General features: G+C 39.9%; 1 protein-coding gene across 4 annotated transcripts in view; it reads right to left on the reverse strand.

Moving 5' to 3' along the window:
* The window catches only part of LOC310827295 (sodium channel protein type 1 subunit alpha), a 103,082-nt gene that overhangs the window by 8,296 nt on the left and 73,491 nt on the right, over positions 1-21,295 (reverse strand). For all 4 annotated transcript variants that reach the window (XM_083703103.1, XM_083703101.1, XM_083703102.1 and 1 more), the window contains exons 13-22: positions 20,619-20,751; positions 18,394-18,632; positions 16,557-16,730; positions 15,392-15,748; positions 14,364-14,840; positions 13,625-13,742; positions 12,412-12,566; positions 11,584-11,757; positions 9,694-9,816; positions 1,676-1,957 (exon numbers count right to left, since the gene is read on the reverse strand). In XM_083703103.1, coding sequence (XP_083559229.1) covers positions 1,676-1,957; positions 9,694-9,816; positions 11,584-11,757; positions 12,412-12,566; positions 13,625-13,742; positions 14,364-14,840; positions 15,392-15,748; positions 16,557-16,730; positions 18,394-18,632; positions 20,619-20,751 — 2,232 coding nt within the window. The remainder of the gene's footprint in view (positions 1-1,675; positions 1,958-9,693; positions 9,817-11,583; positions 11,758-12,411; positions 12,567-13,624; positions 13,743-14,363; positions 14,841-15,391; positions 15,749-16,556; positions 16,731-18,393; positions 18,633-20,618; positions 20,752-21,295) is intronic.

Consider the following 21,295-nt stretch of genomic DNA (forward strand, 5'->3'; position numbering starts at 1 on the left):
GTGGGGCTTAACTGCCCCACTTCAAATATTTTATTCAAGTTGACACCCCTGCTTATTATGCATGTTAATTAACAGAGGAGGAGAACGTTTCATTGTGCAAGCAGAAATCCTTGCAGGGATAGAACGATTTCCTTAGCGCCATGCTGGATTCCACTCACAGTGTTCAATGGGACTGACTCCCCTGTCAGTGGAATAATTATTCTCACCTACATGCCCACTGCCCGTTCTAATGCAGAAGAGTCCATGCTACCAAAGAAGGAAATCCAGATGCCCCATTTATTTATTTATTGTAGGTTGGTGAGCAATTACAACACTCTAAAGAACTATACTTGGGACGCGGGTGGCGCTGTGGGTTAAACCACAGAGCCTAGGACTTGCCGATCAGAAGCTCAGAGGTTCGAATCCACGTGACAGGGTGAGCTCCCATTGCTCGGTCCCTGCTCCTGCCAACCTAGCAGTTCGAAAGCACGTCAAAGTGCAAGTAGATAAATAGGTACCACTCCGGCAGGAAGGTAAACGGCATTTCCGTGCACTGCTCTGGTTCACCAGAAGTGGCTTAGTCATGCTGGTCACATGACCCGGAAGCTGTACGCCAGCCAATAAAGCGAGATGAGCACCGCAACCCCAGAGTCTGTCAGGACTGGACCTAATGGTCAGGGGTCCCCTTTACCTTTACCTTAAAGAACTATACTTAAAGGATTGGTGTTTTTTAAAGAAATGTCAGCTTCTTGTTATATACTATCCAACCATATTCACTGATTTCACAAAAATTCAAGTACAATTTTTATTCTCAACCAGTGCCACTAGCATTTATACTTATAGTCCTTGTTCAGATGATCCCAGCTAAAAAGCACTAATCTAAATAAATGACTAGGAGAATTATGCATGTCAACTCTCTCTATGAAAGAAGTTTCCTAAGATCCTTTAGTAGCATACTTGAGCATCACCTTGTAGCTTGACCAAGAAATAAAACCCTGGGTAAGGCTATGCAGAATAAGAGGCATAGCGTGCGGAGGGCAAAGGGGTGATTGCCTTGGATGCTAAATGGTTAGGGACACAAAATTTCAACACCAGGTGCTGCCTCAGTACAGCTGCGTACTTCTGTTGCTGGGCTTCATTGAAAACGGCTTCCCCATGCAAACCAGGAAGTGACCTCTCCAGACAACAGGACAACTCTTCTTTTCTTATCTCGGCAGCTGTGATCTTCTGGGTGACGCAAATGGCTCTGGGCACTGGCAACCCACGCTATGCCCCTGGGAGGGTCTACAATTCTATACTAAATGGGACTGACTTCTGAACAGACATCATATCATATCATATCATATCATATCATAAATATATCACTTTCCTCCAAGGAGCTGAAGATGGTGTGTGCGTCTTTTCCACTTTTATGCTCACTGTGAGGTAGGTTAGTTTGAGAGATGGCAAATAGCTAATGAGCGCCCAGAAGGTGAAACTGGATGTCCCGAGACCTAGTCCCACAGCCTCAAAGTAACATTTTAGGCTACCTTCATTTTATATTCTGGCAGTCTACAGTGATTCCATGACCCTCTTACCACTGAATTCGTGGAAATTCCTATGAGCCTGATCAGACTGTAAGTGACAAAATAGCTGAACCAACTTTTTATTGTACATTAAGTAAACAAGAAGTAGTCTGTAAAGAGTGTTCACTTACTACTTGCAGTAAAGAAAGATACCCAAATCCCACATTATCAAAGTTAACTTTCACGTTTTTCCATCTGGCAGATTCATTTCTTTGTATGAGCTCCATACACTGACTCTGATTGAAAACTTCTTCGATTGTGAACATGTCACCAGTTGTGGTATTAATGCAGTGGTAGAACTTGCCAGCAAACAAGTTTACTCCCATGATGCTGAAAATTAGCCAGAATATAAGACAAACGAGAAGCACGTTCATGATGGATGGAATCGCTCCTAGAAGGGCATTCACAACCACCTAATACACAAATAGAGGAGGGGAAAAAAGAGTATAAGAATACTTACAGCAATAACATAATCACTCTGTTGCACCAATGCATAATTTTTCTGTTTTATTTTATTTTTTAGAGTGAATTATTAAATTGCTAATCACAATTTTGATTGCAACAGAGTCCCTATTTTAAAGAAAACTTTCACATATGCAACAACATCAAAGATGAGAAAACTAAAATACTTAAATAAAAGTAAAAACTAAAAAAACCTGATAATAGTAACATGAAGATTGTTGATCTCTGTAAAAAAAGAGATATATGTTAAAATACTAATACAGAAAATCAAAATATAAACTGAAATGATTGTATAATTTCTTTAAAACTAAAAACACAAAATGTCAATAATGTTATCAAAGAGAATTAGTCAAGATTAGTATATATATATCTTGTACAGTTAACCATGCATTATTATTACAAAGATTAATTTCTTTGCAGAAGAAAGCCAGACAGTTTTGCAATATGTGCTTATTTAAATAATCACATAGTTTATTTCAAGCTCCAGTCTTTATTGAGAAAATCAATCTATTTTCAGTTTAAACATTTTGTTTGAAAATGAATAAATGAAAAATTCGTATGTCCTTATAGCTAGGTGTTTAATGAAAGTATCAAAAAAATTTAAACACATTGGACTCCTTGACTAAATGAAGAAACACCTTACTTTATTGACTTACAATACATCTGTAAGTTTATCTAATAAAACATGACTGGGAAGAATGCTATCAAGAAACCTAAGATGTTAACGAGCCTAAGATCCCTTGAGTGGAGTTCCACTCGTGGAAAGGTCACTCCCTCTGCAGTCCCCTAGATATCTGCTCCGGGGGTCCAAGGGGGTGGACTGGAGGAATCTGTGATTGTTCACTCTCCACCTTATGTTACTGGGAGCCCCTGTTGGCTCAAAGGACCTTCTAGAAACAGAATGGCACCTATAGATCCAACCCAAGCTTTCTTTCCTCCCCAAAACTGCTATACTGTTTTGGGGGGGATGGGGACGGTGGAGAGGTTATTAATATTTAAATGTGGAATATACTTCCTTTTCAGCATTAATTAGCATGGCTGTACTCCAACATGTAGGCACAGAACAACCACAACTTTATTTGAGGAACCCTCTCCAAAAACCCAAATCCTACTGATCGGGTCTTTGGCAGAGAAAGAGAGAGAGGGTTCCTGACCACCATCATTTTTCTAATTGATGGGATTTAACTTTTTCCCCAAGAGGGCTCTTCATGCACAGTCCACAATCCATAGATCGATGGATTGAGCAGCAGAACTACACAAGCAGGACCTTTGTGGCTTCATATCCAGGGAGGGATACGCATGCAGAAAAAGCCTGTAACTGGATCAGGGAGATATGCGCTTTGTTTACAATTAGTAAGTTTTTAAATGCATGTTCCCAGCATCAGTCACCTTCAGAGGAGTGAGCACTAGAGGCCTGGTTTGCAAGTCTCGTTAAACCATCGTTAAAATAAAACCACAGTTTGCTGCAAATGTGCAGTGTTCTGGTGCGGTGCTGGGAAACAAGCTTGCCAGAAACAATCCTTGGTTACCACTTGCAGTTTCTTTAGAGAGAAACAAACCACCGTGAGCCCAGGATTGATTGCAACCCTGCCTAGGCTTTGTTTCCTGGCAGCAGAAGAGGAGAAACACTTGTGGTTTTAGCAGCCTGCATTAGCTCGTTATACACAAGCCATGGTTCATTTCAACAATGGTTTGACCACAATGTGATGCGCAAACTGTGTTGCGGTTTTTGCAAAGCCTTGCTGACTGTAAAAATACCAAGGAACAACCAGAGCAGGCCCTCAGAACCCAGTCCAAACACAAGTTATGAACTTCGGGGGGGGGGTGTCCTTGGAGCACACACAGCTGCTTAGAAAGCTCCTTTCCCAACTTAGAAAGTTGTGTGTGGCAGTGCTTCAAAATGATTTTGCTTCAAGCCTGGCTAACTACGGTGCAGCAAGGTTTCCTTTCTCTCAAAAGCGTTCAGGGTTAGATCATGCCCCCTTCTCTCAACACCACTTCCCATATAGCCGCATGCTGTGGTTATTGTGGAAACAGCATTCTAGGCTCTTTTTGCTGTACCCCAGCTACTATATTTAAAGCGTTTAAGTTGTGCAGCTGGCAGCGGCCATAGGGAATGAAGGATGAGTGCTCTCGAAGGCAGGCCCTGCCTTCTAATGCGACAGCCGAAACCTTGAGCAGCGCTGTGGGGAACTCAAGTGACTATGGGGCCATCTTGCCTAGCGGATGGTTAAATAAAACCTGATATACTAATAGCAAGCTCATTCCCCAAGTGCCTATCCTTACATAGGCAAAACAGCACCATCCACACACAATATATTTTTTGTGGGGGGGGGGGCAAGGTTAGCAGAAGTAGGAAATTATTTAGGGAAAAACTATAAAAGGAGGGGGCCCCTGAGAGTGTATTGAAGACTGAGCATGCTCAGTGGACACAGAATGTTGGAAGGAAATGGAAAACTTCTCGGTAGTGGCGCCCGCCCTGTGGAACGCCCTCAAAGAGAAAAACAATTACCAAACTTTTAGAAGACATCTGAAGGCAGCCCTGTTTAGGGAAGCTTTTAATGTTTAATAGGTTATTGTATTTTAGTGTTCTGTTGGAAGCCGCCCAGAGTGGCTGGGGAAACCCAGCCAGATGGGTGGGGTATTAATAATAATAATAATAATAATAATAATAATAATAATAATAATAATAAAACTGTGGTGAGTGGAATAGAGTATCCTGGAAGGGGGAATAGCTGGCTGAAAGCCTGAGCAGGAGCATTTCACACTACAGTATTCTGCTGCAGGTTCTCCTTTCAGGATAAAGTTTTGCCCTATAAGGTGGAACCCCAACATGTAAATTGGAAGGTTACAGTACAGGTAGTTTGCATGGCAGTAAAAATCAGGGGAAAGGGAGGAGTTGGCATGGCGATTGAATCATCGCATTATGGTGGAACATAATGCTTGGCATTTAGAGGGCTTTTGGTCAGGGGATATTTTGGAGCTGAATGTTTGTTTATTCTCTTTTCTTTCTCACAAGGAGACAGTTTGATATAAATAAAGTCACAGAACTGGTTAAATCTCAAGTATATGAATTTTTCTTCAGCCTTAACAAAATTCACTTGAAATGCTCATCATTTCAGAACAAATGTGTTGGCAGGGGTGGGGAAGTTCTGGCCCTGCAGTGCTGCTGGACTCCAACTCCCATCAGGTCCAACCAGCATGGTCAAAAGTCAAGGATGATGGGAGCTGGAGTCCATCAACATTTAGAGAGCCATAAATTAGCCATTCCTGGTGTATTTCAGTCTTGGTTTCACCTTTCTTACATAGCACTCTACTGTGGAGTTTGAATAACCCTTCCATGACCAGAACGCCACCTTTGACTCCAACCCATTGATCTTAGCCTTTGTTAATGTTTCTCTCTTGTCATTATTTCTGGCCTTATAGAATGAAACAATCTAGGGGTGAAAGCTGTGTGAAACAATCAAGCTGTGAAAAGTAATTAATTATTGCAGAAGGATTGAAGAAGGAATTAGCTGTCCACCTCACTCATAAAAATAAATTGGCTACGCAAAGATAATTCAATAATTAGACCTGGAGAAACGGAAAACATGTTTCTGATTCTGTCAATTGTAAAAAGAGTTATTACTGCAAAGAGGCATTTTAAAGCATATCTTCTGAATTGTACAGCATAAAGTTTGAGATACCAATTTGCTTTTAATGTTGCTGCCTTGGAAACTGGACTGGAAATTTGAAATATGATATCACTTTAAAGCAATCAGCCAGAAATGTGCATAAGACATGCAAAACTAAAACTGCAAGGTGGATTAATTTTTAAAAACTCCTTTTCCGCTTTACTGCTCTAAGAAAAATACATCAAGCACGGCGTAACATGCTCTCTTTCAGTGACTTTACACATAAACACATGCTTTACATATTTTGAACTACTGCAAGATCATTACATTACAGGGAGTTTTAAAAATGGTAAATATAAAGCAATGGGTATATTCAAATCTCACTTTGCATGTAGTTATAAGCATTGATCTACGTGCACTGAGATTAGAATATAGCTTCCAATCTGAGACAGATTCACATAAAAGCGATTATTTACTTTGCCTTCCAGCACCTCTGTGGAGTTAGGATGGTTTAAATTTACTTTTGAATATATTTAAACAGTTCTCACAATAACACAACAGTCTTGCATTTTTTAAACGTTTACTTTGATAAATAATTCCCCTGTCCCTGTTGTGCATGTTAAAATAGTTGTTATACTTCACAGACTTACGTTCTCCTTAGGTCTTGGATTTTTCTTCCGCATAGGAATAATTTTACCAATTTTCGAACAGAGAAATCATATGAAGTTAATTTAAAGCTCCACATTTAAATATAATGATACAAATATGTGAAAACCCAAACTTGATAGGTAAGAACAACAGGTCAGAATTTTAGGTTCTGATTTCATGGGGATTTTTTTTTTGCAAGCTGCTTTAAAATTTGGTGTGGTCCATTCCACCAGTCAATTAAACAAAACCATTTCTTAAATAACACATTAAAAAAAAAAAGACGGTTGATGCTTGACCTCAGTTTCATTTAAATTTGAACAGTATTTTTTATCGCCAACTAGACTACAAAGCGGTTAATTAAAGGTCTTGTTTATGATGCCTTCTTCCCCTCACAAGACTGGCCCTTAATTCTGTAACAGTTTTCATCTCTCTAAATTATCCTCAAATCGAGATGCAGTGCTTGTCATCTTTCACTCCAAAGTAGCCTCTAACCCCATTTGGCTCTTTGGCTGCTTCAGTCAGAGGTCATGAGTTCCCAGTTCAGCACCAGACTCTGAACACAGCTTGTCAGAAAAACCTGGTATTATTTGAGTCATGCTGAGAATGGTAGTCCCAGAAGACCAATAGCAGATTCTACTGGAGAAGCTTTGGAGTCCCTGTGGAAGATTAGCAATGCCAAACATATAAAGATATTATAACAAATTTTGTGAAGCATGCTATTGGGCCCAGGGTGCTTTGAGACAGCTGTTTATTGTGGGGTCAGTACAGTCATACCTTGGATCCCGAACGCCTTGCAAGTCGAACGTTTTGGCTCCCAAACGCCCCAAACTCAGAAGTGAGTGTTCCAGTTTGCGAACGTTCTTTGGAAGCCAAACATCCGATGAGACGTCTGTGGCTTCTGATTGGCTGGAGGAATGCAGCCAATCGGAAGCCGCACCTTGGTTTCTGAACATTTTGGAAGTCAAACGGACTTCCGGAACGGATTCTGTTCGACTTCCGAGGTAGCCCTCTACTGATCATGAATGCAGGTTTCTTCAACATAGCATCAAAATATCTGCTCAAATGTCTCCCCCCCCATTTAATCCAGATTTACACTTTCTGCAGAACATCCAGTAGACTAAGAAGAAAACCTGGTGCCCATGACTCATTTGCAATGTCAGAATGACTTGCTTGTAATCTTCTGTCTCTATATGGAAGCACTGCATTGGCACTAGTTCAGTGCTGCAGTTATCATGGAAGAAAGCAAGGAGGCATTAATGATTTTCATTCATCATTTCTCTGCCTTTGCCATGTCCCAATCCTGTCCTGCCTGTGCCATGTCCCCACAAAATGAAGTTGCTGAAATGAAAACTGTCTCAAAAGAGTGCAGTTCAGTGACTCCTTTGAGAGCTGGTCAGGTTTTATGTCTGGGATTTTTTTTTTCCTGTTCACGAATCATTCATTAACAGACACACTGATTTCTGTGAGTGTATAGAGCTCTTTCTAAATTTGGGCCAAGTGCTTTGGACAGATAATGTTTACTGTTCAAGTTGTTTGTGCCCTTAATCCATTTAATCTGTTTATAATTGACTTTGAATTGTCAGCCACATGTTGCTTATTTTGTTCTTTGGCTTAATGACAGACACCCTTTAAGTGGGAGAAAATGCACAGGAAATTGTGAAAAACTGACACTGTTGTGTACACGACTCCTTGGTTCCTTTTAAATATCATTAAAGAGAAAAGTTGCAACGGAGATTGTGAATGGAAAAATGAAACCTAGTATAATCATATTCCTTATTCATATGAACCAGATGTGTTTTGAAATTTATTTATTTTCAGGTCGCCATATTCTTGGTACTCATATTACATGAACATTTAGCAGCATTGCTATTCTTGTAGATTACTTAGGAATGAGTACAAAGGACAACAGTTCCCCAAACATTTGTGCCAACAAAAACATATTTGCAAGAATGTTCATGAATAGTAAATAAAAAGAAGTATGAACATGGATAAACCAAACAATCAGTTAAAAAACTGAATGAATGTTCGTGAACACTACAGCAATTGACCAGCTCTTACCCTATTCCACTGCTGACTTCTCAATTCATGAATTTCTTGTTTAAAAGGATTTGTTGAAATTAAGGGGTGGTTAGATGCACCTGAAATTCATGTATCGAGTCAGTTTCAATTTATAATATTTCTTCTTATAAATTTTGAAGAAAATATATGCAACCTGATGGATACCATTTGAGGAACTGAGCTCCAGCATTCAGAATTTTGTTTCATGGTACTGATGTGGCTTTTACATCTCATGACTAATTAGACAGCATGTTCTGTTATTGGCTGCCCATCTCACTAGAAAGGTTTTCTTTTATCATTATTCAAAAGCTGTTTCCTCTTATGTTTCCATGAAGTGGCAAAAAAAAGCATTCTCTAAAAATAACAGGTTTGAACAACATGCAGTTTTGATCAGGTTGTATAGGGAGTGTAAATGAATGTTTTTAACAGAAGTCTTTGGAGTTTTGCTGGTGACTTCAACACAGGCACAAATTCATCCAGTAACTTTAAGGAACAGAAGAAAACAGGGGTATAGTGCGGTAAGGAACTTTTCCAAGATAAATGTTAAGCAGTGGTCCTGACTTACCCCAGAAAGAAAACATGTAACACTGCATGATTTGTGTAGATAATGCTGGGGGATTGCTGGAATTACTTTAACTGTTTTGGAAATTATTAGCTATTGTGAAAAAGAAAGAAAAATAATCCATTGAGTTGTCTGGTTAAATTAGTCATGTAAGCAAGTTTAGTCCAATCAGTGAGACCATAAAAAAATTAAATCTTACTGAGTTGTCTACATGGTATGATTACTAGTTGTCCTTGTATGCCACTAGGTTTAAGTAGTTCATTGTCAAAAACTGAGAGAGGGAAAGAGAGAGGGACAGAGACCTATATGGAGACCTGATAGTAATCAAATTTGACCTACTGAATGAAATTCTAAACTGAAGCCATTAATTTCAGTGGGAATAAATTAATTCTCCGTTAATTTAACTAACAAGAGAGTTTACAGATCTGAATTTATGAAAGCAGCACACCCTTTCAACAAGCTGTGTAAACTAGATAATGAAGTAAAAAATATTTAATTTATCAGAAACAAAATGACACAGCATCAACTCACCTTTCAAATCACTATTAGCAAATCCGACAAACTCCTCAAATCGGCTAGAAAGTAAAGTAATATAAATGCACACAGCTTATGCGTGGTACTGAATAAAGGGTTAAGGTTTGCTAATGAAGCTTTCTGCTTATCTATTACCGATAAATGTGCAATAAAATGAAAGGGCAGCATTTCTGAATGGTTATGTCATTCCTCACAAAGGCATGCACAGAACATTCCTTACATTTAGGCATGCGTTTTATGTCTGGCAGACTTTTCTCTCATTTCATCTTACCCTCATCCCTTCAAATCTTGACAAGGCCCGTAAAGGTCTCAGAGCTCTCAGCGTCCTAAGGGATTTGATGGCTCCAAGTTCTGAGTAACCCAGTGCATTTGCTGTTAAGCTAACCAATGATACCTGTTAAAAAAAATTAAGAAAAAGAAAAATTGCCACTTTGCATCATATTATGCTATAAGGCTTTGTAGATTCAGGACTGTGGAGTCTGAAGGAATCACAGGCCTATAAACAATCAAAAGCACATCATCCAGTACATCCTGTGCCAACTTTGGACCTTTAATTCATACATTAGCTCACCATATGAAAGTTGGGCGAATGGGTTGCAGTGGTCAAAATGGGTTTCTCACTTGACTCTGGAAATGTGTAACAGCGCGTAGTACAGCTAAGAATGAATGTTTCAATACAACAAGGGGTAAAAACACACATTCTGGCTATTTTGGGAGGACCACTGAGGAGCAAGGTTGGGTCCCATACAGCAACACGATTTCATTGTTAAAGCCCAGAAAATCTTTCTCTGCAGTAAAATATGTAAGACTGGAGAGAATTATCCGTTATTTAAAAAGGTTTGGTTTGACTTTTCACAATGTGTATATATTCTTAAGTGAATATATAATTTAAATGTTGTTCTCTTTGAGATTTAATTTGCATTTTCTCATGATGCAAGATTTTAATGGTTTTTTTAAAAAAAAAATGCAAAAGGGCATTCCAGATGTTATGATTTGTAATCATAATAGCTGATGGCACTTGTCAGCACCAAGTGTTGCTGTAGAATAGGGATAACCAATGTATTGCCCCCCCCCCTATTTAGGACCACTATTTTCATCAGGCCCAACCAGAATGGCCAATGGTCAAGGGTGATGTAAGTTTTAGCCCATATCTGAAGAGTACCACGTTGGCTACCACTGATATGAAATCCACAATAGTAGAACTCTCTGAAGTTTGCAAATACGATGCTAATACGTTATGCATTCTAAAGTTTTAAAGCAATACACTACATGCTAATGGCCTATTCCAAGGCAATATTAGAGTGATTGTTCTTCCACCATGCGGAAAATGGGTGATGTGCTTATCTTTTATGGTTGTTGTTGTTATTATTATTATTATTATTATTATTATTATTATTATTATTAGCAAAGGATCTAATATTAATTGTGAACTCATTTTCAGAGTGGTAAAGGTAAAGGTAAAGGTACCCCTGCCCGTACGGGCCAGTCTTGACAGACTCTGGGGTTGTGCGCCCATCTCACTCAAGAGGCCAGGGGCCAGCGCTGTCCGGAGACACTTCCGGGTCACATGGCCAGCGTGACATCGCTGCTCTGGCGAGCCAGAGCCGCACACGGAAACGCTGTTTACCTTCCCGCTGGTAAGTGGTCCCTATTTATCTACTTGCACCCGGAGGTGCTTTCGAACTGCTAGGTTGGCAGGCGCTGGGACCGAGCAGCGGGAGCGCACCCCGCCGCAGGGATTCGAACCGCCAACCTTTTGATCGGCAAGTCCTAGGCGCTGAGGCTTTAACCCACAGCGCCACCTGCGTCCCTATTTCAGAGTGGACCCCTATGCAAAATGGCACAATCCACACACAGGAGATAGGCATCAGTAGGCCGGAGGGGTGGGGGGAATCCCAAAATTAGGAAAAGCACAAAAATATTTTTGGGGGTGGGGAGGGAAGGCCAGTGAGTCCTGAGCATGCTCAGTGCATTCACAATGTTGATAGGCTGTTTGAGGGGAAGGGAAAGGGAAATTGAAGTGGTATGGATAAGTTTTGAAAAAGTCAATGCTAACTGGCTGGCACCCTAGAAAACATGAGCACTCCACACCTGTGTATATATATATATATACACACACATATATATAAATATATATAAATAAAACACTTAGGGTACATACATCAACAATCAGGAAATCCAGCCAACACCAGGCATTAGTGAAGTATGTTTGATATCCATATGCTACCCACTTCAGAAGCATCTCGAGAATGAAAATGTAGGTGAAGACCTTGTCAGCATATTCTAGAATGATCTTTATAGTCTTCCTCTGTTCAATGTATATGTCTTCAAAGGCCTGCAAATTGTTCCCAAATGTTTAGTGTTATTGTTTATTATGGTAGAAAGACTGGAAGATTGGCTTGCTTTTCACTTTGTTCCTAGTTTTGATTTTAAAAACCTTTTTGCAACCCTTTTAGAGACGCTCTTTTATCCCTGGTATAAATGATAACACCATACACCCCTGCCATTCTTACTATTTCTATAACACAAATGATTTCCTCATATAAAGAAGCAGCACGGTACAATTTTTTGGCCACATTGGAATTCTCATAATATTTAATAGTCCATCTTCAAGACATCTCTGAAGCTGTTTCCCCTCCCTACTTTATAAAACACAAACTGTAGACAGCAGAGACTAATATCATACACCAGTGAATGAGTGAGCTGCAGCAAGTCTAAATAATACAACTTATTTCCTATTTGCCCTGTACTTCCATTAGGTAACATATTTTCTCTCTGTGTCCTGTCTTAATCAAAAGTGAATTTGTCACTTGTATTAGATATTTCATGGGTGCTAGCGACAACTAGCAACAAGTGAAATTATCATTCAGTTTCCATAATTTTAAAAGTGGAAATGTGATGTAGTGCACCTGCTATGCAAAAATAATAAAAAAAATTGTTCTTTTAAAAAGTAACATTTATTTTTAACGTCTCTTCTGTTTTCACTTACCAGCGCACCACTGCTAAGAAGAATCATAAAGACAATGAAGGTTTCAAACCAGTTGTGCTCAACAATTCGGAAACAGGTTTTTCTAAGATTCCACCATTGTTTTCCTCTCCCGTCTTCTACACTAACATCACAGCACTTGAACCTTCTCACACAACCTGAAACAATAAATTACATTTTTGAGGAGACAGAAGGAAAACCCTCCCAATATTAATTACTTTCACATATCCCACTGTGACATCTGAATTACAGTGGTACCTTGCTTTGAGGAAAGCTTAGTTAATGAACAACTTGGATTAAGGATGCTGCAAACCCGGAAGTAGGTGTTTTGGTTTCTGAACTTTGCCTTGGAAGCAGAACATGTTCCGCTTCGTGTTGAGTGCAAATTGAGTCCCCCACTGCTTTGGGAAAGCACGCCTTGGTTTAAGAATGCTTTGGTTTAAGAACGGACTTCTGGAACAGATTAAGTTTGTAAACCAAGATACCACTGTATTAAGCTGTGGTCTTACTGCAAGAATATTAATTTCCTGTAGAACAGGGGTGGCTAACCCCCCCCCCCATATGGGGGCATGGTCTAGCCTCATAGGCAGGTTTTTTTTGGGGGGGGGTAGGATTCCATGATTGTGGTGGCATCAGCAAATGTTAACCCTCTCCTCAGATGATCTACGTACATCCAGTGACATAGTGTGGGTTGCCAGCATCTGAGACCATGTGGGGGAAGTGGGGTGGGAAGGAGAGAAATGGACAGAATACACATGCACATTTAACTGTGTCTGTATCACCTAGGAGATTGCAGCTGCAGAAATAAGAAAAAAAGAGCTGTTCCATTGTCTGGAGAGGCCACTTCCTGGTTTGCATGGAGAAGCCATTTTCAGCAGAGCCAGCAACAGAAGTGCGCAGTTGTATTGAGGCAGCACTGTGTTGAAATTTTGCACACCTAACAATTTTGCGCCATTGCATGCACCAGCTGAATTTGTGTGGGTGGGCGGGTGCTTATATAAATGTCTGCCTGCCTGCGACTATGTCCAGTGGACACACCACGGGAATATGTGCCCCGCTACCCCCTGCCTAGGATGGTTGGCCAAGAGAGAATGTGGCCCTGAACCAAAAAAGCATTAGCCACCCCACAGATGGCTCACATTCCATCACAGCTCATCTCTTCTAGCAAGAAAGCTAACCAGAAGCCACACAAACATTTCAGATTCTGAATATTGACCTTCTGTAAAGCAAGCTTCAGGTTCAGCTGCTTCCTCGGGTTCTACTTCCGGTTGTTCTTCGGCAGGAAGTCCAATATCAACAGTGCTGCCTTCGGATGAGCTAGAAGAATTTAGCTTCTGTTAAAGAAAAAAATAAAGGTGGAGAAAAACAACAACATTGATACAAGAGTACACTCAGGTCTGCAAAACGCCTTGGGTGACTGCTCACAGTTCATTAGTGGTTATTAGTGTTTAGTATCTGAAGAAGTATGCATGCACAAGAAAGCTCATACCAACAACAAACTTAGTTGGTCTCTAAGGTGCTACTGGAAGGAATTTTTAAATTTTGTTTCAACTATGGCAAACCAACATGACTACCTACCTGTATCTAGTGTTCCTGTTAACTTTTATCAAATGTTTTATATATTGTCATTTGTATGAAAGTTGTCCTTGGATCAAAAATTGAACGGCAGGCTTTTAAATTGCACAAACACATCAACTTGTGATAGGACTGAAACCATGTGATTCAATTTACAGCAGCAATGAATGTCAAAAAGTCATTATGGGTGCTCTTTGTTACATTTGAAGGGCTTTAAGGAGGTTTTTCTTTTTTTTAAGCAACCAAGCGGGATATAAATTATATGAAATAATAATAAAAATCCTCTAATTTGACCCTGGCTAAATCCTAAAAAGCAATACAGAAATAGATCGTTGTTATTATTACTAGATCAAGTAGATTAGCAGTATTTAAAGGTTCACCTCTTTGCTTTCTTCCAAATCTGATTCACTGCTGAACTCTTCTGTATTTAAATTTTCAAAATCGGATTCTCCAAGAGCTATTGGCACAGTCACAGTCAGGCTTGGGTTATTTATGAATGACATGTAATCACTTTCATCAATGATGTATTTTTCCACACTGCTCCCTGTCCCTATGCCGCTTGTGGTTCCATTCACATCCCTAAGATAATCCAGATCTTTACCAATTTCAATAGTATGGTTAGAAATGCAGCTGTTCTTATTTAGCTCCTCAAGGGGCTTGATTTCGTCCAAAGCTTTTTGCTTTTTAACGAAGGACCTTTGGATGTATTCTCGGATTTTTCTTTTCATGTAGTCTACTCCTCTATCTATTCTTGCCACAGCAATCTGGAGATTGTTCATTTCGTTGTCATCATCTGTGGCAGCAAGGTTGTCTGCACTAAATGAGCTCAGCAGCAATGCCAAAAATAGATTCAGTACCTAAACAAAAGGGAGGGGAGGGAGAGAAAAAGATCCTAATTTTTGCTCAGTTTATGTATTGCCCTGGAATAACATGTTTGAGATAAAGGCCTGCAGCCCGGTACATAAACGTAGCATTGTAGATTCAGAAGGGATTCATGCATATTGTAGGCGACTATGATTAAGGGCTGACATCTCTCCCAGCAAAACTGCCTACTAGCAAGTCCATTCACTGCTCTCCTCCTCTCCTGACTGCACAGCTTGACGTGATACTGTTTGCCAATTCCTACTCAAGGTCATTGCAAAGTTTTATATTGGCCCCAAAGTGTATAAAGCGAAGGAAGAGTGGATGCTAGAAAAACAATTTTTGGGGGGTAAGCTGGTAACTATGATTTCGATTGCCAATCGTTTCTAGTGTTAAAATGAATATGAAACTTTGATCACTTTGTTCACTGATTATCTGAAAAGCCTCCCCTGTAAATGGGTGTGTTTTAAGAGCTTTGATGAAACAGTCCACGCTATTTGCTAGACTCAGTATAGATCTAGAATATTTTTTTTAAAAAGTTACATACCACTAAATTTCCAATCACCATAACCATCATGAATACTGTAAGGCACATGGCTTGTCCAGCAACTTCCATACAGTCCCACATAGTTTCTATCCATTCTCCACAAAGGACTCGGAACACGATCAAGAAAGAGTGGAAAAAGTCGTTCATGTGCCAGCGCGGAAGCTCACAGTCCTTTGCAATCTTGCACACACATTCCTTGTAGCTTTTGCCGAACAGCTGCATGCCAACCACGGCAAAAATGAAGACAATGATGGCCAGGACCAAGGTCAGATTTCCCAAAGCTCCCACAGAGTTGCCGATAATTTTGATCAGCATATTTAGCGTCGGCCAGGACTTTGCCAATTTGAAAACCCGGAGCTAGAAAACAAAAAAAAGGTAAATTGACAAATGGTGTCTGTAAGGGTGAATACAAACTTGTGAAAAAGTTTGTGGCCCACTCCGGAAAAAGTTAAGTGCCACTAAGTTCCACTGAAATTGATGGGGCTTTAGTAACGCCATGATTCAAACATTATGTAGATTTAAATCTTGTTTAACTAATTTATTTTAAATGAATTCTCCGTAGAATTGCAATATGTGATGTTAGTCACATGTTTAAATAAGGGTGGTTAACCTAACCAATTCATTTTGAAGCTCTGATCCAGAACATGCTGCTGATATAGATCAGGACCCTAAATCAGTTTTCAGTTAAAAAATTGTCTCTTACTTGGCTTCTCCTTGTCCCCTCATAGGTAGTGTTTGCAGTAAACATCAATTTTTGGGAATAGAAAGCAGCTGGAGGAGCCCATTTTCAACAGAAACCTGCCATGGGTCCCCAGTCCACACCCAGGGGAGGTTTCAGATAGGGACCTCATGGCAAATTTCTCTCCAGAATCGAAGTGTCCAGATTAAACACCCTTTTTAAAATATCTGACTTGAATCTTGGCCCTACAGCTCACTGAAACTTATGGAACTTGTTGAGTAAATGCATGCAATACCATTGGTTTCAATGGGATTTAGTATTCACTAACTTTCACTGGACTGTGTCTTTTATAATGTAAGTTTTCCATTTAAGATAGCTCTACAGCATTTTTTATTTTTAGATTCTCAGAATTCCTAAAATCATATAAAAGAAAATAAGATGATTCAGCAATAACATCGGCTAGATATATCGGTTGAAACAATTTACCAATCTGAAAGACCGAAGAACTGACAGTCCTTCCACGTCTGCCAGGCCAAGTTCAACTAAACTAAGGGTGACAATGAAGCCATCGAAAATGTTCCAGCCTTCTTGGAAGTAATAATAGGGATCCATGGCTACTAGTTTCAGAAACATTTCTCCCGTGAAGATTCCAGTGAAAACCTAAATGGGAAATACAAATACATGAATTTGCAAAAGTTTAAAATTACAGCAGACATACAGAAGATGACCATGGCTACATGAAGCATGCCTACAAATGCTTTTGGAGGTCTTTGTTCATTCATCTTTTAGTACTGGATTCTTTCATTGATTTTTCTAAAAGCAGCATGTGGGCATACACAACAGCACACTGGCAATTACACATAGCAAATGGCCCTGAGGGAAAACGTTCCCATGTTTGTCACCTGTACTTTGAGCCACTGTTCAAACCTAACAATGTTGGAACAATAATCTATGATGGTTGCCCTGAAAATGACTGAGCTGTCTTGTCTCTTTCCAACTCTCATCTTCCTTTCTGGGCATTAGATTCCCTGTTTTTGGAGAACATACAGCCAGCCTTTCAACCATGAGTGTTCCTCAGACAGGTCTTCAATCTGTGGGGCCTGTGCAAAGTTTGAATCTGAGCCAAATTGTCCGATTTTGCTTCTCTCCAAATCTAGATTGTGAACCTTTCACTGTTTACTTTGTTCCCTGGATACATTTGTAATATGGCATCCAGAGATGGGCAGATCTGTCAATTTCACTTTCTCATTTTTCCAATATTAATTTCAATTTGTGCATATATATATATATATATATATATATATATATATATATATATATAATGTACTCACACAAAAAATCGTCAGCATTTCCAATGTATTTCTCCTCTAACACAGATGCATTTTGTACATGGTTTTCCACTAATAATACATGTCATTTATGCACCATTTCCACAACACACACATTTTTGTACATGTTATTTCACTGGAGAGCTGCACCTCAAAATTCAGAGAAGTGTGGTTTTCAAAGGATGGATGAGTTTCAGTCTGTATATTGTTTCAGGAAGTGCAAATTAAGTACCGTAGCTTCACATTAATGTGAGAACCAGACTTAATTTACCCCCCCCCCATCATTGAGGGAACTGTGGCTTTGTCAATCATTGGCAAATGTGCCAATGCCACAAGTGCAATATTGTGCTAGTGTGGCAAAAGACGCTGTGCATATTTCCCCATAAGAATAGCTAAAACAGAAAAACAAGCAGGGCATTATAGTCGACAACATCAATGGATTACAGGCATCACATTATTAAACATCTAGGACTGAGTCCAGCTAAGTCATATTCCAGGTAGGCTCACTGAAATCAATGCTAACTTTCAGTGGTTCCACTCTGAGTATGACTTAAGTTAGCTATGACGCCTAATCTTGAAGACAATTTTAAATTCAGAAGCAGCATTCTAGACAGATCTTTCTGTTCATATATTCTGGTCAGAGGCGCCATCTTGGGAGTGTGATTAGGGGTAGCCATTGTTGCTGCTCTTGAAAGTATTGCTATGTAATTATATTTCCGCCATACACTCCTTTGATCTAGATAATTCAGAATCACACTACACTGAAAATGAACAGTGAAGAAAACTGCTTTATATTAAAGGGTTTATGAAGACAAAGTTATATGAGTTCGAAATGAGACCTCCTGTATGTTGTATTGGCATACACAGCTATCCAAGCATTCTCCACCACTAGTTTCTTTATTAAAGGGGTAAGGGTGGGGAATGCAATTTTTCACTTAGCCTTTATAAACAAACAAAGGTTAAATATCTTGTGCAATATTCAATGGATGACTCACCAGGTTCCCAACAGAAAGCACATTACTGAATTCATCTGTCATTGGGTAATGTTCCATTGCCATGAAAAGGGTATTTAAAACAATGCAAATTGTAATAGCAAGATCAACAAATGGATCCATCACCACGATGTTAACAAAATGCTTTACTTTCAGCCAACATGGACAGCAGTCCCAGATCAAGAAAATGTTTGCAAACTTGTACCAGCACGGCGGGCACTTCTGCCGTGACTCTTCAAGTTCTGTTAAAAAGAAAAAGAAGACCACACTGTTTCATGCTGACTCTTCCTAATTCAGGAAATGCCACTTCAAACATGGCTAAGACAAAACCAAAAAGAGAGAGAGAGATGGTTCTATTGCTTCTCCTTCCTCTGGTCCACCTGAGTCCAGAGATAAAGAAATAAGAAGAAAAGATGAAAGGCTGAGTCATGTACGTTCTCAAAAATGGTGTCTGGGAACTTAGAAAGTCTACAAAAAAGAGGGTAGCCTAGTCAAGCACCCACAACACACCCACACATATATCCAGGGCTTTTTTTCCAGCCGGAAGTCAGGTGGGAGCCACTGTCATTATAAAATAACCAGAGAGGTGTTCATGGTGAGTTCCAGCACCTCTTTTTCTTTTTCTAGGAAAATAGCCGTGCATATATCACTGCTCCATGTCCTCAGTGAATAAACTTCTCTTAAAACATGGAGACATGGACACAGAGAAGCACCACATTTCAAAAAGGGCATTGTTGAGCTGCAAAACGTATAGAAAAGAATAACCAAAACGAACAGTGGCTCTCTTATATGGAAAGTTAAAATGGCCTGACATTACAATAAGCCAGAATACAGCTTATAGTGTCCACAGAAAAATTACTTGCTGCTCAGGGGGAGCTCATGCCTGCTGTGCTCTTCCCTGTATGTTTGTTTTTTAATTTCAGGGCAGGGTGACAGCTAAACCAAGGTTTGGCCTAGTGTCTCATCTGAATCCAGGATCACGATTTAAGTTCTCTCCCACTTAAGACTACAAACTTAGCTACAGATTGTAGGAGAGACCTGGACCATGATCCTGAGGTCAAACAACAAGCTAAGCCAAAAATTGGCTTACCTGCTGGGCCACAGTGACCGAAAAAGTCTGGGGAGAAGCAAAGTAACTGCAATCTCCTGGATTGCTATCACATTCATGCTAAGCCCTGGTTTGGCATAGTGTGTCTTCTGAACATAGCCAATGTTTGGTGCTTTTTTGTTTACAGAAATGGCAGATAAGGGAGACACAGTAAATTATGCAGGGGGTCGAGAACGTGGATGGAGAAGCCCCACCCTTCCCACATAATATTAGAAGCCAAAGTCATCATAATGCGAACTAGCAGGTGCTTCAAGACAGACGAAGTATTTCTTCAACACAGTTCACCGCCACAAAACTCAGCAATGGCCTCCAGGTCAGAAGGCTTCAAAAGGAGAGCAGACAAATTTGTGAAGGATAAGTCTGTCAATCGCTGCTAGTCACGATGGCAAAATGGTTTCTACAGGTTCTAAAATATGATGCCATTGAATGTCAATTGCTGTGGAACAACAGCAGAGAGATGGCTATTGATCTCATGCCTTGCTCTTGAGCTTCCCCCAGACATCTGGTCGGCCACCATGGAAAATGGAATGCTGGACTAGGTAAACCTTTCGCCTAAGCCAGTAGGACTATTATGTCCACATGGAATTCCTCGGGTACTGTGGGGGATCACAGGTGCTTAGAATTCTTAAAAGGTCAATACTAGGAACTTGAACTGCGCTCACAATGCTGAATCCGGCCATTGTCAGGAGGGCATAAGGTACACTTCCTTGCAATAGACTTGCTTTTTTAAAGCAGTGATAACTCCACCTGTTTAAAAAAGGTGACAATTCCAATTCCATGTGCACAACCCCTTGCCTTTACAAAAACCCTCCTCTGAGACGCCTTTGCTGTTGCTTAACTTTCTGACTTCTAGTTTCACCAGAAATTGGGACTTCCTTCTTTCCCCTTCCCACCGTTTCATAATCTGTTCTTCCAGCATACATTTCCAAACTGTATCCTCACATTTCTGCTGCTGGGCCGTCGAGAATTTGAGGAAGCCTAGTGTAACCTACCACAATCTTGTGCATTAACCCTGGCATTCCACAGAGCGGTAATCATTACAGAGTAGTTTGGGGCAACACGTTTAGTACATTTGAAGGAACCTCCCTCCCTCTCTCTCTCTCTCTTTCTCTGTATATACCTTCCATGGTGTTTGTGATTATGCTAGCTATACTCATTGCTCTCTCTCTTAGAGTAGGGTCTTCCAAAAAATCCATTGAAACGTGAAAAGAACTTGATCTTCTCTTTTTCATTTCCGTCTCTGTGGTTGTGGCCTGCAAAAGAGAGAGTGAAATATAAGATCATCCTGAAAGCAGTGGCTGAGCATGGCAGCTTATATGAAGAATGTCTAAGTCTGAAGGCATACATGCGTCATGCTTTTGAGTTACGCTTAATTATTCATGCCAAATCTTAGTTATTTCTTGTATTATTAACCTGGTAATTTTTTTTTGTTTTTAAAAAATCTCTTAAAAGTATTTGTAAGAAACATGCTGTCCTCATCTCAATTACTTCATTGTTATACTTCTCAGATGACTCTCAGGGAACATCCCATGGGTTCTCGTTGCGTTTTAAACTGCCTTGCTTATGTTCATTAGCATTGCAAAGTCCCACTTACCCATACGTTTCAACCTATGCATTGATTTCAATGGGATTTGCTTCCAAGTAAAGATGAGCAGGAATTCAGCCTTGGAGAGCATGCTAGACTTTGCCAAATGGGGAAATACCCCCCCAACATACTAGGCACAAGATCTATGTAAAACAACCTTTTACTCTTCTCTTTTAAAGAGAACAGTTGGTGGGAGAAGAAATGAATTGGAA

Source organism: Podarcis gaigeae (assembly GCF_964106915.1).
Source record: "Podarcis gaigeae genome assembly, chromosome: 1".
NCBI classification, from domain to species: Eukaryota; Metazoa; Chordata; class Lepidosauria; order Squamata; family Lacertidae; genus Podarcis; species Podarcis gaigeae.